This window comes from Gracilinanus agilis, chromosome 2 (genome assembly GCF_016433145.1).
Source record: "Gracilinanus agilis isolate LMUSP501 chromosome 2, AgileGrace, whole genome shotgun sequence".
Lineage (NCBI taxonomy): Eukaryota > Metazoa > Chordata > Mammalia > Didelphimorphia > Didelphidae > Gracilinanus > Gracilinanus agilis.
In genome coordinates this window covers 722037727-722059585 of record NC_058131.1, presented here as the reverse complement: position 1 = coordinate 722059585, position 21859 = coordinate 722037727, and the positions used below count along the sequence as shown (strand labels likewise).

At 44.5% G+C, this 21859-nt stretch overlaps 1 protein-coding gene across 1 annotated transcript in view; it reads left to right on the top strand.

Annotated features, from left to right (window-relative positions):
• Window positions 1-21859, top strand: part of ADAM12 (ADAM metallopeptidase domain 12) — a 377713-nt gene that overhangs the window by 91240 nt on the left and 264614 nt on the right. Inside the window, exon 3 of the mRNA XM_044660350.1 lies at window positions 1215-1288. Within this exon, the coding sequence (XP_044516285.1) occupies window positions 1215-1288 (74 nt within the window). The remainder of the gene's footprint in view (window positions 1-1214; window positions 1289-21859) is intronic.

The window sequence follows — 21859 nt, the reverse complement described above, 5'->3', positions numbered from 1 at the left end:
CTTCCTTCCTTCCTTCCTTCCTTCCTTCCTTCCTTCCTTCCTTCCTTCTTTCTTTCCTTCCTTCCTTCCTTCTTTCCTTCCTTCCTTCCTTCTTTCTTTCCTTCCTTCCCTCCTTCTTTCCTTCCTTCCTTCCTTCCTTCCTTCCTTCCTTCCTTCCTTCCTTCCTTCCTTCCTTCCTTCCATCCTCCCTTCCTTCTTCAACCTGAGTCTGACTGCATACTAAACAAAGACCAGCTTACCATAGAACAGGGGAAGATAGGCTGTGGTGGTAGGAGTTTGTTCACCCCACCACGTCAATGTGGAAAGGAGTGAAGATCAGGCTAATGATGGCCCAGGTCTCGTGCCTCCCCTCCAAGGTGGCCTCCCATGTATGTGATCAATCGTTTGTTCTTAGCTAGTTGCTTCCATGCTTTCGTACCCAGTAGATGGGGAACTCCTGAGGGCAGGGCCCATGCTTTTGTCTTTCTTTATGTCCCCAGGCTTTAGCCCTTTTCCTGGCACACAGTAGGTGCTTCATAATTGCTTGATGGTGACAAAGGTGGAAATAAATTCTATTTCAAAAATGAAAACATTTTAATAATATGAATGATGATGGTTATGAATGACCAGCTTTTAGGTGCCGTTTCAAGGTTTGCAAAGTGCCTCCCATTGGTTTCTCCTAACAGTCTGGTGATATCCCCACTTTATGGATTACTCTTCCAGGAGAACAAAGCTTCTAAGTGTCCCCGACAGGCTTTGAACCTCAAGTTCTCCACGGTTGGGATTCCCTCCACCAGGGAGCAAATAAAAGTAGGAACCCTGAAGCCAGAGTCAGGGGTATGGGCCATGTCTAGTGACTTCAGTAGAGATTCCCAGGGACGGTGGGCTTTCTGCCTCATGCCACATCCTGGCAGGTCACTCCCAGAGGAGGGCTTGCCAGCTGTCCCCTCCTGATGCTGGTCCTCAATTTCCTCAGTCTCTACCATGAGGGAAGGGATTCTGTAATCGCCAAGCTTCCTTCCAGTTAGGTGGAACAGTACCTAGAACTCCTTATCTGAGGTCAACAAGAGCCGAGTTCAAATCCAAGCTCAGACACTTCCTAGTTATATATCCCTGGACAAGTGATTTAACCTCTCTCTGCCTCATTTTTCCTGGCATGCAGCAGCAGTTGGGTATCCAGCCCCCAAAGGAACCAGAGAACATTTTCTCATGGAAAACTTGTGTTCCTTTTTCAGGGTCACCCAGTGGGACTGAGTTTCCGAATAGAAGTGGATGGCAAGGAGCTGATCATTCATCTGGAGAGAAATGAGTAAGTGGCCCAGGCTTGCCTTAGCTTCCAATGATCAGCGCCAAGGGGAGGCCACGGGGATGGCTTGTGGAGGGCACTGAGGCAGGGATGGTCACACGGTAGAGAAGGGAATTTGGAAATGGAGTCTGAAGGTTGGCTCTGATCTTCCTGAAATAGGAGAGAATTCTGCTTGTGGGAAGAAACAAGGTATTCCCTGGTGACGACAAATATTACCGACTGCATCCTTCATTTGGAATTTGTGGCTGGTCACTGACTGGACTGGTTGTGCTCGGTTTCCCTCGATACTGCTCTTATTCTATTAAGTTGGAAATTTTTCTGAATTAGTTGCCTTTTGCAGACTTCTGAATTATCTAAGGAGATCGGCATGTGAATGGAGAGAAACTATCCGTCTTGGGGAATCTTAGCTCATTAGAGCCATAAAAGGTCCTTCTCCACTTTGGAGTTGATATTTTTCTTAATGATGTTTTAATTTGGGGCAGAGAATCTGCTGTAAAATCAAGATTTCATTGATAACAATGGCTAATATTAAATTGGGCCTTGAGGTTTGCAAAGGACTTTTCAAGTATTGGCTCATTTGAGCCTCACGACAACTGGGGGAAGAAGGTGCTCTTATTTTCCCATTTTACAGTCAAGGAAACTGAGGCAAGGGTTACTTAAGTGATTTTCCCAAGCCCACAAATCTATTGAAATCATGAGGTAGGGTTGGAACCCAGGTCTTTATTGAATAGTGCAAAACTTTTATTGGGGGATAAAATGGCACCAGAGAACAATGATGGGTGAGAACAGAGGTCTCCAAACATTTTATTTTTAAACCCTTATTTTCTGTCTTAGAATGAATACTGTGTATTGGGTCCAAGGCAGAAGAGTGGTAAGGGCTAGGCAATGGGGATTAAGTGACTTGCCCAGGGACACACAGCTAGGAAGGGTCTAAGACCAGATTTGAACCCAGGACTTTCTGTCTTGAGGCCTGGCTCTCAATTCCCCTTTTTCTCTCACTAAAACTTCATTAATGACCATATCTTTAGTGATAGGTATAGATTTCACTTTGGACAAATCATTTGATTTCTCCAAGGACCTAAGAGTTGCCGAGGATAAAGCCCTGCACCTGAAGTCAGGAAGACCTGCATTGAAATCCAGCTTCAGACCTTCCTGCTGTGACAGGACCCTGGGCAAGTCACTTAATCCTGTTTGCCTCAGTTTCCTCATCTGTAAAATGGAAATGATAAGAGTACCTATCTCCCAGCATTATTGTGAGGATCAAATAAGCCAGTATTTATCTAGGGCTTAGCGTAGTGCCTGGTATACAGTAGGAGTTTAATGAATGCTTGATCCTTTCTGCCTTCATTTTGTACATACGGTTGGTCTTCCTTCGTTAGAGTACTGTAGAAATGTCAGGTAGTGTTAAAGGTAAAAATGAATCGTCTGGGCCTTCGGTTCTTTCCCCAATGGGATGGTGGGTAGGTAGTGGCCGTTTCATGGTGGTAGATTGAACTGGATCTGCAACACGTCAGTTTCCCTCTAGTAAGTCCAAGATGACTGATGTTGGGTTTCTCTTTTGCTTGGTTTTCCCAAGCCTTTCCCACTTTACCCAGCTGCCTCCTACGGTAATAACTTAATGACAACATGAATCTTTCCCAACAAAAGATATTTCCATTTCTTTTACAATAGATGGTGTCCTTGGCCTTGAGCATTCATATTTGGTGAATTTCCATAAAAGTAGCATCTCATCCCAGGTCCTACTTTTCTCCCTTTAATTTCTGAACCTTAAACAAGACAGTCTCCCAATAAGGACAAATGAGACCAGAGTGACAGCCTGCTAACTGTGTTCTCACTCTCAGTTAACCATATGCTGGCTTGGGGAAAAGAATCACAGAATGTTTCACTCATGTCTAAGGAATTTACTAGCTTTATTTTAAGAGCTCTGCTACTCACTAGCTATGTGTCTATGGGCCTTGTCTGGGCCTCAGTTTTCTCCCCTGTAAATGAGGGAGGTTCTCTCAGAGAGCCGTCCTTTGTGATAAAGAACAAATAAAACATTGACAAAATCTGAGGTTAAATGCAATGTTTTACACCCATAGTTGCTCATCTCTGAGAGGTGTCTTCTCATATTTCTTCTTGAGGGCATATTTGTTCATTATAATTGTGAAATGTTTAGTTTCAGTTGTTTGTTTTTTATTTGTCTTGTAGCTATTGTAGCAATTGTTTCCCTGCGTCTGTTTACTTTATTCTGTATCAGTTCATAGAGATCTTTCTAGGCTTCTCTGTATTCATCATGGTCACCATTTTTATCACACAGTAAGATTCTGTTGCTTTCATGGGCCACAATTCACTTGGCCGTTCCTCAGTGGATGGACATTCATGTTTTTCCAATTCTTTGCTACCACAAAAAGTGATGGTTATAGATATTTTGGTGAATATGGGACCTTTCTTTTTGCCATTGATTGTCTAGGGGTAGTTGCCTAAAGGGTACGTGCCTCTTAATCACTTTTTTTTTCCGCATTATTACAAATTGCTCCTGGAGTCAATGCACCAATTTACATTTCCATTGAAAAGGTTCTGTGCCCCCATCTTTCCCCAACTCTTCCAGCACTAACTCTTCTCATCGTTTCCACCTTTGTCAATTTTGTGGATGTGAGTCAGCACCTCAGGATTGTTTTTATATGTGTTTCTCTTATTAGCAGGGTTTTAGAGCATTCTTTCATGTGACTGTGAATTTCAATTATTTTTACAAACGATACCTAACTTTTGCCCATTTATCTCTTGGGGAACGGTTCTTTGTCTTTTATACTTCCGTTAATTGTCTCTATATCTTGGATATAAGACCCTTATCAGAGATAAGTGATACAAAGATTTTTCTCCCAGTGGACTTTTCTTATCCTAATTGCATTAATTCTGTTCACGCGAAGCCATTTGATATTGTGTAATCAAAATGTTGCACTTTATAATTGCCTCCATCCCTTGATTCGTTAAGCTACGTTTCCCTATTATTGTGCTGTGTGCTTTTGAAGCCAGTCTCCGAGTTCCTGAGGTTAACGATCAGTATTCACTCTGGATCAGTACATAAAGATGGTGCTCTCTTCTGAGGCTCTGATTCTCTCAGATATGAGAACAACACAGTTGGGTATTAGTAAACTGGTGGTGTCATTTTTTTGTCTTTGCCAAGCTAGTGCCCAGCCCAGTGCTTGGTACATAGACTTAAACTGGGATTCAACAGTGCTAGGAACTCCAAGGTGAGCAAACTCCATCTTTGAATCTCATGGAACTGAGGAGGTAAGACCAGAATAACATGATGATTGAAGACCAATGAATGTCCGAGGGGAGAACTTGAATCTAGCTCTCACTACCCTTGAGCCTGACCCCCTATGCCACACTGCCTGGCACATGATAGCTGCATAATAAATGATGGTTGGTCGATGAAATTTGTGGTTCTTATTCCTATAACTCTCTCCACACTTAGGAATTGTCTTTGACCTTGTTCTGTCATGATATCTATGGTTTATATTAGACATCATGCAATATCTATCCCCTGCTTTCTTGGTCTTCCAGTGGCCTTTGGTCTCAAGCTCAGTATGTGATTGACCTGACCTGCAAAACCTGAGGGCTAACTTCATTCTTACTGCATGATAATCTTCATTTGGAAATTTCTTCTCTTGGGCACTGCAGTTGTTTTTTTTTTTAATCTGGCAAAATTTATTTAATTAATTAATTTAGAATATTTTTACATAGTTACATGATTCATGTTCTTTCCCTCCCCTCACCGCCTCCCATAGCAACATGCAATTCCACTGGGTTTTACATGTGTCATTGATCAAGACCTATTTCCATATTATTGATATTTACACTAGAGTGATCATTTAGAGTCTACTTCCCCAATCATATCCCCATCAACTCATGTGATCAGTTGTTTTCCTTCAGAGTTGAGAGGAGCATCAGGAGGCAACAGGTCCAAAGCACACCCAACGGAACTCATCTAGCCTTTGCTTGGAAGCGTCCAGTGAGGTGGAACCCCCCAAGGGAGAGTATTCTCTGCTTTGCGTGGGCATGTCATTGGATCCTGGATCTCTGGAATGTAGTTACCTTCTCTTCCTGTGGAGCTGGTAAATCATCTGTGCCTTCTTGGCCTCTGGGAATCTCATCCAGATCCTTCCATAAATCTTCCAAGAGGATTCACTCTGATGGTGCCGGTGGTGATTATTTTTAGTAATTATTATTTATTTCTCACCTGACCTGTGAATTTTTCAGGCTAGAAGTACTCCTCTCCCAATGCAAGGTGTCACTTTCTTTACAGTTGACAGTCTTAGAGAGTTCCTCAACTACTGAGAAGTTAAGTAACTTGCCTAGTGTCACATGAGCTGTATGTATCAAGAAAGGACTTGAACTCAGCTCTTCCTGAGTAAATCCAGCCCTTGATTCCTTGTGTCTTTTTTTTTTTTTTTTTAGATTTTATATATGTCATAGCGTGAAACATCTTTCTTTGTCATTTTGTGAAAGAACTTGAACAAACAGAAAAAAAGGGAAGAAATAAAGTGAACTGTATAGTGTGTCTTGGTCTGCCTTTGGACTCCACCAATTCTTTCTCTGGAGGCAGAGAGTGTTTTTCATCATGAGTCCTTGGAGATTGTCTAGATCACTATATTGCTAAGAATCATCAAGGTGTTCATAAATGTTCTTCGTATAATATTGCTGTTACTGTCTACAGTGTTGTGGTTCTGTTCGCTTCACTTTGCACCTGTTCAAGTAGGTCTTTCCAGGTTTTTCTTAAATCGTCGTTTCTTATAGCACAGTTATATTCCATTACAATCCTATGCCATGGCTTGTTTGGCCATTCGCCAATTGATGGGCATCCCCTCAGTCTTCCATTCTTGCCATCACAAAAAGAGCTGCTCAAATATTCCTTGTGTCTTTTAATAATCATAGCTAATGTGTGTCGACAAGGTTGTTTGCAAAGCACTTTGCAGAAATTCTTTCACTTCATCCTTCCAACAATATTGTTTGCAATTATTCCAATTTTATACATGAGGAAACTGAGGCACACTGACTTGCTCAGGTATATAGCTAATAAGTATCCGTAGTGGGATTTGAACCCTGACCTTTTTTTTAACCCTTACCTTCCATCTTGGAATCAATACTAGGTATTGGTTCTAAGGGGGAAGAGTAGTAAGGGCTTGGCAATGGGGGTTAAGTGACTTGCCCCAAGTGTCTCAGGCCAGATTTGAACCCAAGACCTCCCATCCCTGGGCCTGACTCTTAATCCACTGAGCCGCCTAGCTGCCCCCAAACCTTGATCTTCTTGACTCTTAAGACCAGCATTCTGTACGTTGCCCCAGACTGTCCCAACCTAGAGGCACTGGAGTCTTTCCTTTCATATTTAATGTTTTGTGACTAGCAAATACCCCTCAAATCGGCCATCCCTTGACCCTGATCTTACCCCGTGACTGCCCGGTACCCTCTTCTAGCCCCACAAGGGCTTGAATCCTGTCATCCTTACTTACAAGACTTGGAGATAGCCCGCGGCTCCCTCTTCATGGCCCGTTGGGTCAGCTGACACGTAGATTCTCCGGAGCTTGTGGTGGCCCACGATTCATGGGCAGATGGCGCTGCCAGGAGGGTGCTGCTGTTAACAAGAGGGCACATTCGTCTCGGGGAACGTCCGCTGGGCAGGGAAACCAGTGCAGCGTCTCAGACGGGATCCAGCCCTCTGCCCTCCCGTCCTGTGCCCAGCTCAGCGTCCAGCCGCATCATCTACGTGGCATCATCTGGGCCAGCTTCATTCTTTTCTCACCAAAGTCATCGCGCGTTCCGCTGTGGGGTGGAAGGGAGCCCGGGCTCTCCCAGGCTCCATCAGAGCAGCCCAGCGTGAGGACAGGCTCCGTGACCACATGGAGGCCTGGACGCCTGTCCCGGGCTGCTCCTCCTGCTTTCCAGCTGCCTTTCCCCTCCGGCGGCCCGGCTACCCCCAAAGTCCAGATCCGTTATTTGTGCAAGAAACAAAGGGGATGCCTGGGATCACTGAAATGGCCCCCTGGAGAGCTTCGTAAAAATGCGCACGATAGAAAAATGACAGCGTTGGCTCTATTCTGGCAAATGGAACAACCGCAGACGTGAAATGAATATTTCTTGTTAACCTTCTCTGTGGGGCGGCGGTGGCTCATCCCGTTCACTCTAAGTGCCATCTAATTAGATGCCCGCGACTGGCATCTCAGCCAGGTTTCACAACGAAGGGGAGACATCAGGGTGACTCGGAAGGAGAATTGGATTTGTATTCGGAGGACCTGGGTTCAAATTCCACTCCTGCCATTTACCACCAATGTGATCTTGGACAAGCGACTTCGTGCTGGGGTCTCTGTTTGTTTATCCGGAAGATGAGAGTGGAATGAGGAGAGGGGGAGGAGGAGAAAGGCGCCTGGCACTTACAGCGCTTTCAGGCTGGCCGAGGGCCGTGTGTCTCATTTGGTCTTCACAAAACCACCCCGTGTGCCCTCACTGTCTCCATTTTACAGATGAAGGAGCTGAGGCCGAGAAGCTAAGCCACTTGTCCGGGGCACACGGCTAGCAAACGCGTAGAGGAAGACGCCACGGCGGGTCTTCCCCACGCCAGACGCAGGTTCTGCCCTCTGCGCTCTCGATCTGTGGCTCTTAGACTTGAGCGCCGCCTGCCGGGGCGGGGCAGGCGCTCACCAGCCTGTGTCAGGCGTCCTCTGGGACTGCCAGAGGCCTGGGCATCAGCCGGGCATCCCAGATACAGGGGAAGGGACTCGCTTTAAAATAAAATCTATTCCCTTAGCGACTCCCTCACGACCTGCAAGCAAACTTTTTACATTCTTTTTTCAGTTTTGAGTTCCAAATTCCCTCCCTCAAGAAAGCGCGCGTTGCTGGAGACGACGCGTGCGCCCTCGCGCAGAACATCGCCGTGTCGGCCACGCTGCCACAGACAACCCGGCCCACAAGAAAATACCATGAAAAATCACGAATAACAAAGAAAGCTTTTAAAAAGCGTGTTCCAGGGGCGGCGAGGAGGCTCTGTGGATGGAGGGCCGGCCCGGAGGTGGGGTTCAGGGTTCACATCTGGCCTCAGACAGCTCACACTGCCGGTATGAGTCCGAGGCGCAGCTCTGATTCTTGTGTCTCATCATTAAAATAATCCGTCTCTAGGAAGAGGGTTTTGCAAAGCACTCTATGGATAGAATTTCATGTCATCCTCCCCATAATCCGGTGATGTGGAGGCTATTATTACCCCCATTTTACAGAGGAGGGAACGAAGGCACAGCAGCTTCCCGGAGGGTCATGAAGCTGGCAAGGGACGGGACACAAGGTTAGCTGCCCCCTGGCCTTTGCTCTTAGCCACCTTCCTTGTCCGGCTTCCCTCCTGCAAATGGGATTTCCTGCCCCATCTAAAACTATTTCTAGAGTGGATTCTGTCACTCTACTCTGTATTGCCTGGAATATTCACTTGGCCATTGTCAGAAAGTGTGTCATTCCGTTGGCCCCGTGCTTAGTGCTATGTCTGGTAAACAGTCGGTGCTTAATAAATGCCTCCTGTGGAGCTGAGAAAACAAGCCCTTCTTGGATGAGTCTCCCCCCAAGCACAGCCTCTCTCATGCCTCCAAGTGTCTTCCTCTCCGACATCCCTGTGAACTCATTGCGTTGTGCCCGTGAGGCTGATTTAGCCCCCCCCCCCCCGGGAGCTCCCCGAGAGCAGGGCGTCTCCTTTGGAGTTTCTAAATGCTTCCAGCCTGTCTATCAGGGATTGGCAGCATCGGATCCCCTCAGTATCCTCAATGGAAGCCACCAGAGAGATGTCCCTGTTCACTGGCGCCAACCCCCACCATGAGCGTCGGGCAAGGCATCCGGCCGCTATGCAGAGACTCGCCATCAGGGAGGCTGCTTACCTTCTCATCATGGGAGAGCCTTGCTATGTCCTAGAAATTCCTCATAGGGGTCCCCTGGACTTTCTGGGGCATCTCTCTAGCCATGTTGGCCAGGTGTGTGTGATCCACTGGGGTCCATGGGCTGGCAGTGGAGTAACCCTCCCTTTTGTTACTTGATTGACTAAATTCCCCTCCTGTTCAAAGATACCCCTTGGGCCGTGTTTGGTGCACCATGCTTTACTGGCATCACTCGTGACAAATGGAAGAAAAGGCAGTTTTAGAGCCAACCCCTTACCAGTGACAATGGAGCTGCCATATTTGGGCTCTAAAACTGCAGACCTTGATGTTCCGTATGAGAAAGTAGAGACGGCATTATCAAAAACAAGTATGGGAGAAGAACTAGATCAGACTGTTGTCCGAAGAGAAAGTTCATGCTAAAGGCAACCTCCTTTGGAAGGGATTGAGGGACTGATTCATAGGTTAGCAGAAAGAGTGGAAGATAACCAAATTCTTTTTTTTTTCCAATTTTTATCTTCTGTCTTAGAATCAATACTAAGTATCAGTTCTAAGGCAGAAGAGAGGTAGGGGCCAGGCAATGGGGGTTAAGTGATTTGTCCAGGGTCACACAGCTAGGAACTGTTTGAGGACACATTTGAACCCAGGACTTCCCATCTCCAGCCTTGGCTCTCTATCCACTGAGCCGCCTAGCTGCCCCTGAAGACACCAAATTCTTGAGAAAAATAATATATAGTCTACATGTAGCAGCATTTTAATATCTACAAAGCCCTTGGAATATGTTATCTTACTTGACTCTCACAATAACCTTATCAGGTAGGTGCTCTTGGTTTTGTTTTTTTTTTTTTATTTAATTTTTTTTTCCTTTTTAGAAAATTTTTTTCATGGTTACATGATTCATGTTCTTGCTCTCTCTCTCCCCCCCCCAACCCCCTAGTAGCCACCACACATTTCCACTGGTTTCTTCCTGTGTCATCGATCAAAACCTATTTCCATATTGTTGATAGTTGTACTAGCGTGGTCATTAAGAGTCCACATCCCCAATCATGTCCTCATCAACCCAAGTGTTCAGGCAGTTGTTTTTCTTCTGTGTTTCCACTCCTGCAGTTTTTCCTCTGGATGTGGGTAGCATCTTTTCCATAAATCCCTCAGAATTGTCCTGGGTCACTGCATTGCTGCTAGTACAGACGTCCATTACATTAGATTTTACCACAGTGTATCCATCTCTGTGTACAATGTTCTTCTAGCTCTGCTCCTTTCACTCTGCATCAGTTCCTGGAGGTCTTTCCAGTTCACATGGAATTCCTCCAGTTCTTTATTCCTTTGAGCACAATAGTAATCCATCACCAGCAGATACCACAATTTGTTCAGCCATTCCCCAATTGAAGGGCATCCCCTCGTTTTCCAGTTTTTTGCCACCACAAAGAGTGCAGCTAAAAAATATTTTTGTACAGGTCTTTTTATCTATGATCTCTTTGGGGTACAAACCCAGCAATGGTATGGCTGGATCAAAGGGCAGGCAGTCTTTTAGAGCTCATTGGGCATAATTCCAAATTCCTATCCAGAATGGTTGGATCAATTCATAACTCCACCAGCAATGCATTAATGTCCCAATTTGGCCACATTCCCTCCAACATTCATTACTCTCCCCTGCTATCATTTCAGCCAATCTTCTAGGTGTGAGGTGGTACCTCAGAGTTGTTTTGATTTGTATTTCTCTAATTATTAGAGATTTAGAACACTTTTTCATGAGGTGCTCTTGTTATTCCCATTTTACAGATGAGGAAATTGAGGCAGACAGCTTAAGTGACTTTCCTAGAGTCATACAGCTAATAAGTGTCTGAGGTAGGATTTGAACTTAGTTTTTCTGGACAGTATCTTCCCTGAGCCTAGCTGCCTTAAAAAGCAAAACAGATATTATTATTACTCCCCCCTGCACACACACACACACACAACAGAACTGGCCATATGTCTACTTTCTCATCTCTATAAAAATTATATGCTTTCAGAATATGTGTGTGCTTTATTCTTCTCTAGTATCCTCATGCATTTATATAGGATCTGGTAGGAGGGAACTTGAAGGGAAATGAGTTTATTTTTTATGATGCTTCTGAGCGAAATCCATGTGGGAAGAGACCACATGTGACATAAAGCATCGTTAAGGTGATTTCAGGAAGGTCTTGGAATTTATGGGCCCAGTTAACTCTCAGAGAACTTCTAAGGCCAGTTGTCAGTGCTCAGCCCTGGTCAGCGTCAGCCCGGAGTACTTGTGGGCCAGCTTTGCCATTTTCTTTGGATTTGGAGAAGCTTTTCTTTTGAGTCCCCAGTTCCATGCTTTATTGGTTTGGTGTAATCCATCCTGACAAACACCAATGTCACCCAAGTGTTCTGGGAGTTACCCTGGGAGATGTTTGTTTGCCATTTCCTTGAAATGGAGCCTGGCTGAAGAGTGGTTTCATATAAATGGTTTCTTTCCCTAACATAACCCTCAGACCAAAAGTATCATGGCTTGTTTATTATGTTAGAAATTAGAAGACAGCTTTTGAAACTCTCCTCCAAAAAGTATCAGTTGTCATGAAGGAAAAATTTTAAAGGGAAAACAAAAATGTCCCAGGCTGGGAATCAGGACCCCCTTGCTTTTAATTTCAATTCTATCTCCTAGTAACCTGGACAAATCACAAAATCTTTCTCACTCCATGCCTCAGTTTCTCCATCTGTACTACATGAAAATTAGATGAACTTTTTTTGTATAGGTCATAGATCCCTCTGGTGAAACCTGTGGGCCCCTTGTGAGAATAATGTGTTTAAATGCATGAAAGAAAACATAAGATTTCAAAGGAATCAATTATATTAAAATGATTATCAAAATATTTTTATTTTTAGAAATGTGAACATTTTTAGGTCTTATTTTTTTTAATTATACATAAAAACAATTTTGATGTTTTTTTTTTTTAATTTTGAGTTCCAAGTTCTCTTTCTCCCCTCCTCCTTCCTTGAGAAGGTAATTTGATATAAATTATACATGCCCAGAGATGCAAGATATCTTTCTATTTTAGCCATGTTGTAAAAGAAAATCCCAGAGAAAAGAAGAGAAAAATGAAGAAAGTTAGAAACAAATTATGCTTCACACTGCATTCAGACTCCATCAGTTCTTTCTCTGAAGGCAGAGAGCATTTTTCATCTGGAGTCCTTTGGGACTGTTTTGGATCATTGTATTGCTGAGAATAGCTAAGTCATTCACAGTTGATCATGGTACATTGCCGTTAGTGTAGATGATGTTCTCCGAGTTCTGTTCATTTCACTCTGCATTATCTTTTATAAGTCTTTCCAGGTTTTTCTGAAAGCATCCTGCTTGCCACTTCTTATAGCACAATCATATCCCCTCACAATCATATACCACAACGTGTTCAGCCATTCTCCAGTTGACAGGCATCCTTTCAGTGTTCAATTCTTTGCCACCATGAAAGAACAGCTGTCAATATTTTAAAGAAAAATCTCTTTGGTATTCAGAACTAGTAGCGGCATTGCTGGGGCAGAGGGCATGTACAGTCTTAAGCCTTTGGGTCATGGTTCCAAATTACTCTCCAGAAGGCAGAGATCAGTTGGTCACTCCACCAACACTGCCTCAATGCTCCAATTTCCCCACAATGCTCCAGTTCTCCGACATTTATCCTTTTCCTTTTCTAGCCTATTAGTTGTTCTGAAAGCTACCTCAGAGTTGTTTTAATTTGCATTTCTCCAATCAATAGTAATTAAAGCATTTTTCATATGATGATAGATGGCTTTGATTTCATCTTCTAAAAATTGCCTGCTCAGAGCCTTTGACCATTTATCAGCTGGGGAATGACTCATGTTCTTATAAATTTGACTCAGCTCTCTAGATAGCAGAATATTTTTAAATGCAAAAACAGAGCTGTGAATGCAAGCTGAAGAACCTTTGTGAAATGAATAATATGGAAACAGGTTTGGAATGAGAATATATGTATAGCCCAGTGGAATTGCTTGTCAGCTCTGGGAGGGGGAAAGGAAAGGGGAGGGAGACAACATGAATCATGGAACCCTGGACATTTTTTTAAATGAAATTAAAAAAAAAAAGAAAAAAAAAGAAACTTAGTGCTAAAGCCTTTCCAGCTCTGAAAAAAATTTAAAAATCAAATCCAGAATGGAAACGCCCCAAATGGACAAATTTTGCCGAATATGATGATGATCTTCCTCAGGTCTTTTCAAATTTTTTTTCCTTAAATTTTCAGTCTCTGTGCATGGTAAGCACTTACTAATAGAACTGAATTGCTTTTCTATGTATTGTTTAGGAAAATCTCTCATCTATGTTTTTGGCCTTGAGTCACGCAGAATGGTTTAACTCTCTACTTATATGAAGTGCCTTTTAAATTTAGAAACATAATGATAGCAATTCTAGTTGGCACTTACATAGCATTTGAAGGTTTGCAAAGAACTTTCCAAATACTATCTTATCTTCACAACCACTCTGGGAAGTAGATGCTGTTACTATCCCCATTTTACAGATGAGACAAACAGAGGTTAAGTAACTTACCCAGGGATGCACAACTACAGCTAGGAAGTGGCTAAGTTGAGATTTGAACTGAAGTGTTCCTGACTCCAGGTACAGCTCGCTCTCTGTCTCTTTGTCTCTCTGTCTCTCTCTGTGTCTCTGTCTCTGTCTCTGTCTCTGTCTCTGTCTCTGTCTCTCTCTCTCTCTCTCTCTCTCTCTGTTTCTCTGTCTCTCTGTCTCTCTCTCGCTCTCTCTCTGCCTCTGTCTCTCTCTGTCTCTCTCTGTCTGTCTGTCTCTCTCTGTCTGTCTCTCTCTCTCTCTCTCTCTCTCTCTCTCTCTCTCTCTCTCTCTCTCTCTCTCTTTCTCTCTCTCCATCGTACCACCCAACAGACGTGGGTTTTCTGACAACAGGCTCATTCTCAGTCCTTCAGTTGTACCGGCTGACGAATGGTGGTGGGCAGCTGGCAGTCTTTGAGGCATTTGAAGTTGTAAGTTCCTAATTTTAGTGTCACGAGGACCCCAGAATGTTCATGGCAATATCCACATTATGGATGAGGAAGCAGAAACCTAGAGATGAAAAGGACTTGCCAGGGTCACACAGGAAGGAAGTAGAAGGACTTGGGTGAAGCTTAAGTTCCTTCTTCTCATTCCAGATCCAGCTAGCTTTCAAACCAGTCATCTCTGAGCCTCAGTCACCTTAACACAAAAGAGAGACAAGGATATGGCAACTTCCTGGATGCCAGGAGCAGTCAATCAGTCAGTCAGTCAACTGGCATTTGTTAAGTATTTTCCTTGTGTCAGGCACTGTGCTAAATACTGAGAATACCAATGAGAAAGATGGTTCCTGCCTTCCAGGAGCTTACATTCTAATGAGAGCAGACAAAATGGGGCCCAAAAGCAGGGGCAGAGGAGATGGAAGGAGATGCTGTAGAGAATGTAACTTGGAGAAGAAGATAAAGTGGGCTGGCCGGGGTCTCCTCCTTAAAATGGAGCTACTGGAAGGCTCCATCTCATCAGAGGAGAGGCCACCCAGCTGAAAGGTGTTTCTGAGAGGGGATTCCAGGGCTAGAGTGGGCTTCCAGGTCAAAGAGGTTTCTGGAGCAGGACAGAGAAAGTCCAGAGTATCAATCAATCAGTCAATATCGATTAAGCATCTACCATGTGCCAGGCACTGTGCTAAGCACTGGGGATACGAGAAAGAGGCAAATGAAAGTCCTCAAGGAGATCGTCATCTAATGATCCAGGAGAGCCTGGAGAGGATTGCTGGTGACCTTCGCCAGTGGGTGTCACTCGGATGGTGTCCCTTAGATGGTCCGCTTCGTCAGCTCTAACGCTGAGCTTGAACCCTTTGGTGGATTAGATGGTGGGACCTGCCATTAGGTACACCCCTGGCTGCCATAACGAGGTCTGTAATGGAAGCCAGGATGCATCAGTATTTAGCTAAAGACCCAGAGGCCACAGTTGCCCAAGGTCGAGTGCAGAGCATAGATGAAATGTCCTCTGAGGGAACAATCCCTGTGGACTTCATGGAGCAGGCGGGGTCCCCCTTGGAAGCATCAAGGCATGCCATCCTGGAATAAACATGGCGCGGTGGTGTGGCAGAGCCCTGCCGTCCTTCCTTTTGCCTTTTGGAAACGTGCATATTTCGAAGTTGTGTCCTGCGTAAGAACATTCGTGTTTGAGCCTTTTCGTGATGCTTGATTGGACTCCTCTTCTTCTGCCTTGGAATAACAGATTCGAGTGGTTTGCAAGAGATGCAGCCATGAGAATCGCTTCGAGGAGAGCAGCCCCCGCCATTGCCAAAGAAAAGAAGTGGTCAAATTTGTTAACAAATTGACATACTTGTCTCTGGTCATTGGCATGAAATCTCTGTCAGGGGAGCTAGTGAAAACAAACACCAGTGCGGAGAGAGCAAATGGGACTTCCCAGAATCAAGTTACAATTAAAAGGCAATGCTGCGATTTTCCCCCAAAGACCCAAGCCAGCGGCCCGGACGGTTTTCTTCTGGAGGACTCAGCCGGCAGCTCTCACATGATGTGGAGTGGGGAGCTGGAAGGAGCCTTAGAGGTTGTTGTAGCTAAAGAAATCATTTTACAGCAGGGGACACTGAGGACTAGGCGGTGCTAAAGGACTCTCCCAAGGCCACACGACTAACTGCGCTTCAGACCCAGGACCCCCGACTCCAAATCCCACGTCTTGGGGGGGTTTGTTGGTTTTATATTTTAAGAAAGTCAACAGACGAACCGCACAGAGTCAGAAATCTAGAATCTCAGCTCTGAAAGAGATCCCAGTTCAGCCCATATCTGGAAGTGATTCTCTCTAGAATATACCCAGTAACCAGCCTCTGTTCAATGCCCTTTCCTGAGAGGCAGCCCTCCACCTCCCAAGCAGCTCATTCCACCTTGGAAAATGTTGACTGCTTAATCAAATCCATCGATGAACATTTATCAAGTACCTATCAGTAGGTGGCACAGTGGAGAGAGTGCCCAGCCCGGACTCAGGAAAACTCAAATCTGGCCGCAGACACTGACTTGCTGAGTGACCCTGAGCCAGGCACTCAACCCTGTTGACTTCAGTTTCCTCGTCCGTAAAATGAGCTGGAAAAAGGAAATGGCCAACCACTCCCCAAATGGGGCGTGAAGACTCGGACATGAGTAAAACTACTGAACAACAATAAAATTAAAATGAGGCTAAAAAAGGTGAACATTATTTCTACGCATGGTCCAACCAGAACGATTACTCACTAATTGTTTACCAAACACTCTCCATGGACCAAGCACCGTGCCGTGCTCTGTGACCACCTCCTCGGTCCCTAGTTGCTAGGTGTCCTTGGCATAGCCCAAGACTGCATTAGCTTTGCTTGGCTGCCCTCTTCTACCATTGATTCTCATTAAGCTTGTAGTCCATTCGAATCTTCCAGTTTTGTTTCTTTTTTCATTTTTAAAAAAAATTTGTGTCTATTCCTACCTCCTCCACCAGGTTCTTGTGAAATTAATTTTTTGAACCCAAGTATATGATCTCTACCTCATCCCTATTAAATCCCATTCAGCCAAGGGTTCGTGGGTGCTGAGAGGAGCAAGGTTTTCAGCAGCAAACTACTTTGAACTGTAAGCAGGAAGTGGTTCCATTGAAAAGCAGATGATTTCCTGGAGGTGGAACTGCGTAAGAAACTAGCATTTCCCACCAGGCCTGAAACCACTGAATAATCTTACCAAGGAAAACTGGGAAAACAATTCTGGAGCTCCAAGAGTTTGTGGTATCAGTTAAACCAAGTATGATGGGGAGAAACTACATTACTTTGAACCCTTGGGATAGATGGATGGATGGATGGATGGATGGATGGATGGATGGATGGATGGATGGATGGATGGTGAACTAGGAAGGCTTTATTCTAGTCCTTTTGTTTTTTGTTACCAATAGACACAAATAGTCCAATATACAAAGAAGGCCAAGAGAGAAACCAAGAATGTTGGTTTCTTTTTAAAAATCGTATTTTCAGTTTAACATGGTAGTAACAAAATTGTCCTGTTTGTATTAGCAACATTTTAGCTGAGTCATAAAGTTTGGAAAGAAGTTTGTTAAACTGGGATTGAGGGAGAACATCCTGACCCAGAGAGAAACTTCTCTTCTGTGTGTGGAGACAGGAAATGACGGGACATACTTGGAAAATAGTGAATAGCCCTGCATGGTAGCAGTGTAGGATTTGGGAAATGGAGTAAAGGAAAGGAGACCTAGAAAGGTAGGTTGAGGCATTGCAAGCTTAGTAAGGAATTTCAACATTATTCAGTGGGGCACAGAGAGTCACTGAAGATTCTGAGTAAGGGAATATGGTCATCAGGGCTGTGTTTAGAGAGATGAATTGGAGCAGAAAGAGCTTGGAGGTGGGAAACTGGTTAGGACACCATTATTGAAGGAATGAGACCCTGGCATTAGGGCAGTAGGAGTAGAATCAGAGAAGGCCCAGTTTGTGAGATAAATTTCCCTCCTGGCTCCATTTCTGACTCTTGAGACATCCTCACTAAGTCTCAACTCTCCTCTTGGACCCCTCTTCTCCCATTAGTGCGTTCATTAGGAGCCTTCATTTTGAGGATGGTCCCAGCACAGCTAACCTCCATTACAATCCCAAATGCTTCTTGTTCTCCCCGCTGAGCTTTTCAGCTCACCTCTATGTGTTGTCTTCCCTATTAGAATATAAGTATTATTATCATTACTCTTACTATCATCATCCTCATCCTCATCCTCATCCTCATCATAATGTTGTCCCCATAGTCTTCGCCTAGCTTAAAACTGCACCAAGACTGTTGGGACACCTTGTTTTTTGTCTCCCCAGCACTTAGCACCATGCTTGGCATGTGGTAAACCCTTAAACACTTGCTGATTTGACAGTCATCTGTGGAAATGGAATCAAATGAACTTGGAGATGAGAGACAGAGAGAGAGAGAGAGAGAGACAGAGAGAGAGAGAGAGAGACAGAGAGAGACAGAGAGAGAGAGAGACAGAGAGAGAGAGAGACAGAGAGACAGAGAGAGAGAAGAAGAGAGAGAGAGACAGAGAGAGAGAAGAAGAGAGAGACAGAGAGAGAGACAGAGAGAGAGAGACAGAGAGAGAGACAGAGACAGAGAGAAAGACAAAGAGAGAGACAGAGAGAGACAGAGAGAAAGAGGGAGACGGAGACGGAGACGGAGACGGAGACGGAGACGGAGACGGAGACGGAGACGGAGATGGAGACGGAGATGGAGACGGAGAGACAGAGAGGGGGGATGAAGAAGGAGCCCAAGATGACTGTGATGGTTTAGGCTGGGTCCTTGGAGTACTGTCATAAATATACTGCAAGAGGTGGGCATGTTTGGTGAGAAGAAAGTCATGGGTTCTGTTTCTCTTCCAGAGGAGGAGAGAGACAGGAAAGGAACTTGAGGTAGAAGGTAGGAGGTTTTGTTTCAGTTTTAGTTTTTAGGGAAAGGAGACCAAGTCTCTGTAGGCAAAAAGGAGGTAGGAGATAGGGAGCAGGTGCTCAGGGCCCTGAAGGAGCAGGGCAGGACCCGAGTCATGCCCAGAGGAAGAAGGGTTAGCCCTGACAAGGAACAGGAACTCTTCCTCCTCCCAAATGGACATCTCCTTGTCGGGTGACTATCACAACCATCTGGAAAATGCCAAGATGACAAGATGAAAATGCCTGATTGTGGATGTTAAAAGAAAAAGGAATCCCTTCCCCAACTGGATGGATCTTCCTATCTTCTTCCACAAAATATCTAGTCACTGCTGGTCCCCTCCCAAAATTTCTTTCTATTCCCAACACCCTCATCCAATCCAGGCACCCTCTATCTACTGCCTAAAATGTCTGTAATGCTCCGAATTGGCCCCTTCATCTCTGGTATCTCCCACTGAGAGACCCCAAGGATGTGGCCGACAAAACCTTCAGTTAAAAATGGAAATGTCTGCTCCCTGAGCAATAAAAGAGTGGCCAGAATATTCTCCTGAGGCTGCTCAGCATGGGTTAGGCAGGGGCAGCAAACCAACCGCCAGGTGCCATATGAAGTATACAGAGAACTAATTCAGATTTAAGGTTGTGCTTTAAGATTAATATTGATTATTCCCTGCTGTTGAATGTGGCACTCTTTAAGGCTCTGGGCATTCAGAATTGAACTTGACATTACCTCAAGGAACTTAGAATCTAGTGACAAAAACACATTCTGAATCCTTCTTCCTAAAAGTGTTCCATGTCCTGTTGCCCTGGGAGAGAAAAGTTCTTGACTTCCAAGATGTCAAGAAACACCTTTTAAAAATCACATGTGCTGGTGGTTCAGGGGATAGAGAGCCAGGCTTGGAGTTGGGAGGTCCCAGGTTGAAATTTGGCCTCAGACACTTCCTAGCTGTGTGACCCTGGGCAAGTCACTTAGCCCTTACCACTCTTCTGCCTTGGAAACCAACACACAGTATTGATTCTAAAACAGAAGGTAAGAGTATGCCATGTCTTATTGGTTATTTGTTGACTACTGATGACTCGTGTTCAGGAGACATAACATTGCCTAGATCTTCTTAACCTCGGCCCCTGCGCCCATTAAATCGTTTTACTCTGAGAATCATTCTGATCAGAGTTCTCATGGCACCAGAACATGGATCAGCCGTGATTTTAAAACACACACACACACACAAACACACACACACACACACACACAAGCCGTTTCTCATACACCAAACCAAGTAAAACATTGCCAAGTGCATGGTGTGAAAGCAGATGACTTAGGAAGCTAAGCACCCTGGGCTTGGTGCTGATTCATCCTCCTACATTTTTTCTCATATTTTTTTCCCCTTCAATTAAAAACAAAACCCAACTGGTAGCCTTTTATTCCATCAGCACCATCTGTGGCCAGGAGTCTGAGGAGGAGCCCATAGGTTAGGAGGCTCCATGTGTTTGCTCTGTTCCAAAGTCACTCACTGCCCCCTCGAACCCAGACATCCAGCTCCCAGATGCCTCAAGTGTAATCAGACTGGGGAGTTTGGCAGGTTCAGTACGAACCTTTTCCCACAACTAGAAAAACCCTCAGAATTGTATTAACGTGCCATGGGTCAGTGCTGGGTCAGTAGTGCCAGGTGCCTATATAAAACCCAGGAGATTATTGGTTCTGTTTTTAAGTCTTCATCTATGTTCCCTGCCTGCCTCTTTTCTCAAAGGCAATGTGGTGTCCTGGAGAGGGTGTTGGACTTGGAATCAGGAAAACCTGGGTTCCAATCCCATCTCAGACACTTCTAGGTGTAGAACCTGATTAAATCACCTTACTTTTCTGTGCCTCAGTTTCTTCATCTGTAAAATGAGGGAGTTGTCCTTAATGGTCCATTTCTAAAGTCCTTTCCAGCTCTGAACTATGATCCAAAGTTTGAGGGGGAAAACAGTATTGGAAAGTACTCCCAAAGAAGAAATATTAACTCCTGGGCTGAGTCTCAAAAGTGAGTACAGTATGTGGTTTTAGACTTTATCTTTGCCCTTGATTTTGAGGAGATGCCTCACAAAGGCCCTAGAACAATATAAATGCTTTTACTCTTTCTCGGGAGCCGAGGAAAGTTTGGAAAGAAAAAGAAAGGCAAATAGAAGAATGTATAACTATTCCTTCTCTTCTTTTTATTGTCACGTATTCAGCAATATTCTTGTGGCCTGCCATTATTAGAAGAAAAAAAATCAAATTATTAGCAAAAGGTTAGGAGCTGTTTTTTGACTCCTGTCCTCAGACTTTTGCTTGGGTCATGGGATGCCTTGGTATTTATTGCCTTCGGATCCAGCCTGCCGGGGTGGTCACTTAGAGCCACAGAGAAACCAAGAAAGCTCTCTGAGCAAGAGAAAAACACAGGACCTCATGGGGGTGGAGAGAAATAACCAAATGCACCCACAAGCATTTACTAAGAGCTTAAATGCATGCCAGAGTACAAGGCAATGGGGATTTAAGTCCTAGCTGTCATTGTCAACATCATCATTATTACAAAGGCAAAAACAATGTCATTCTGTTAGGCTAGATGGAGGAGGAAGACATAGAACAAATCTTACCTCAGCTACTTCCTAGTTTTGTGACCCCAGGCAGGTCATTTAATCTTTGTTTGCCTCAGTTTCCTCAGTTGTAAAAAGGGGATGACAATAACACCAGCCTCTCAAGGTTGTTTTGAGGATCAAAGGGGGTAATATTTGTAAAGTACTTAGCACAATGTCCAGCACATAGGAGGTACGTAATAAATGCTTGTACCTTCCTATTGGGGTAATGAAACTAATCAGAAACTTTCAAAGGGAAGCCAGCTGAGTTTCTTGGGGGACTTGGGGACATCCTCCTCTGGGAGCCACGGAGCCACCAGACCTCTAGGGTCCTGCCGTAGTACAGGTGTCAAAGGGTAGGGCTGATACTGATCAAAATGGGTTTCCAAACAGCATAAGGGGGTACAAATTATATTAAATTCACACAGTAGAAAAGCAGGGGGCAGGGAATGTATACTATATCTCTTATTCTATAAGCCTAAAGCAGGCTGAATCCAATGATCACATTCTAACATTGCTCCAAATTGATTTCCTTCCTCCCTCCCTCCCTTTCTTCCTTCCTTCTTTCCTTCCTTCCTTCCTTCTTTCCTTCCTTCCTTCCTTCCTTCCTTCCTTCCTTCCTTCCTTCCTTCCTTCCTTCCTTCCTTCCTTCCTTCCTTCCT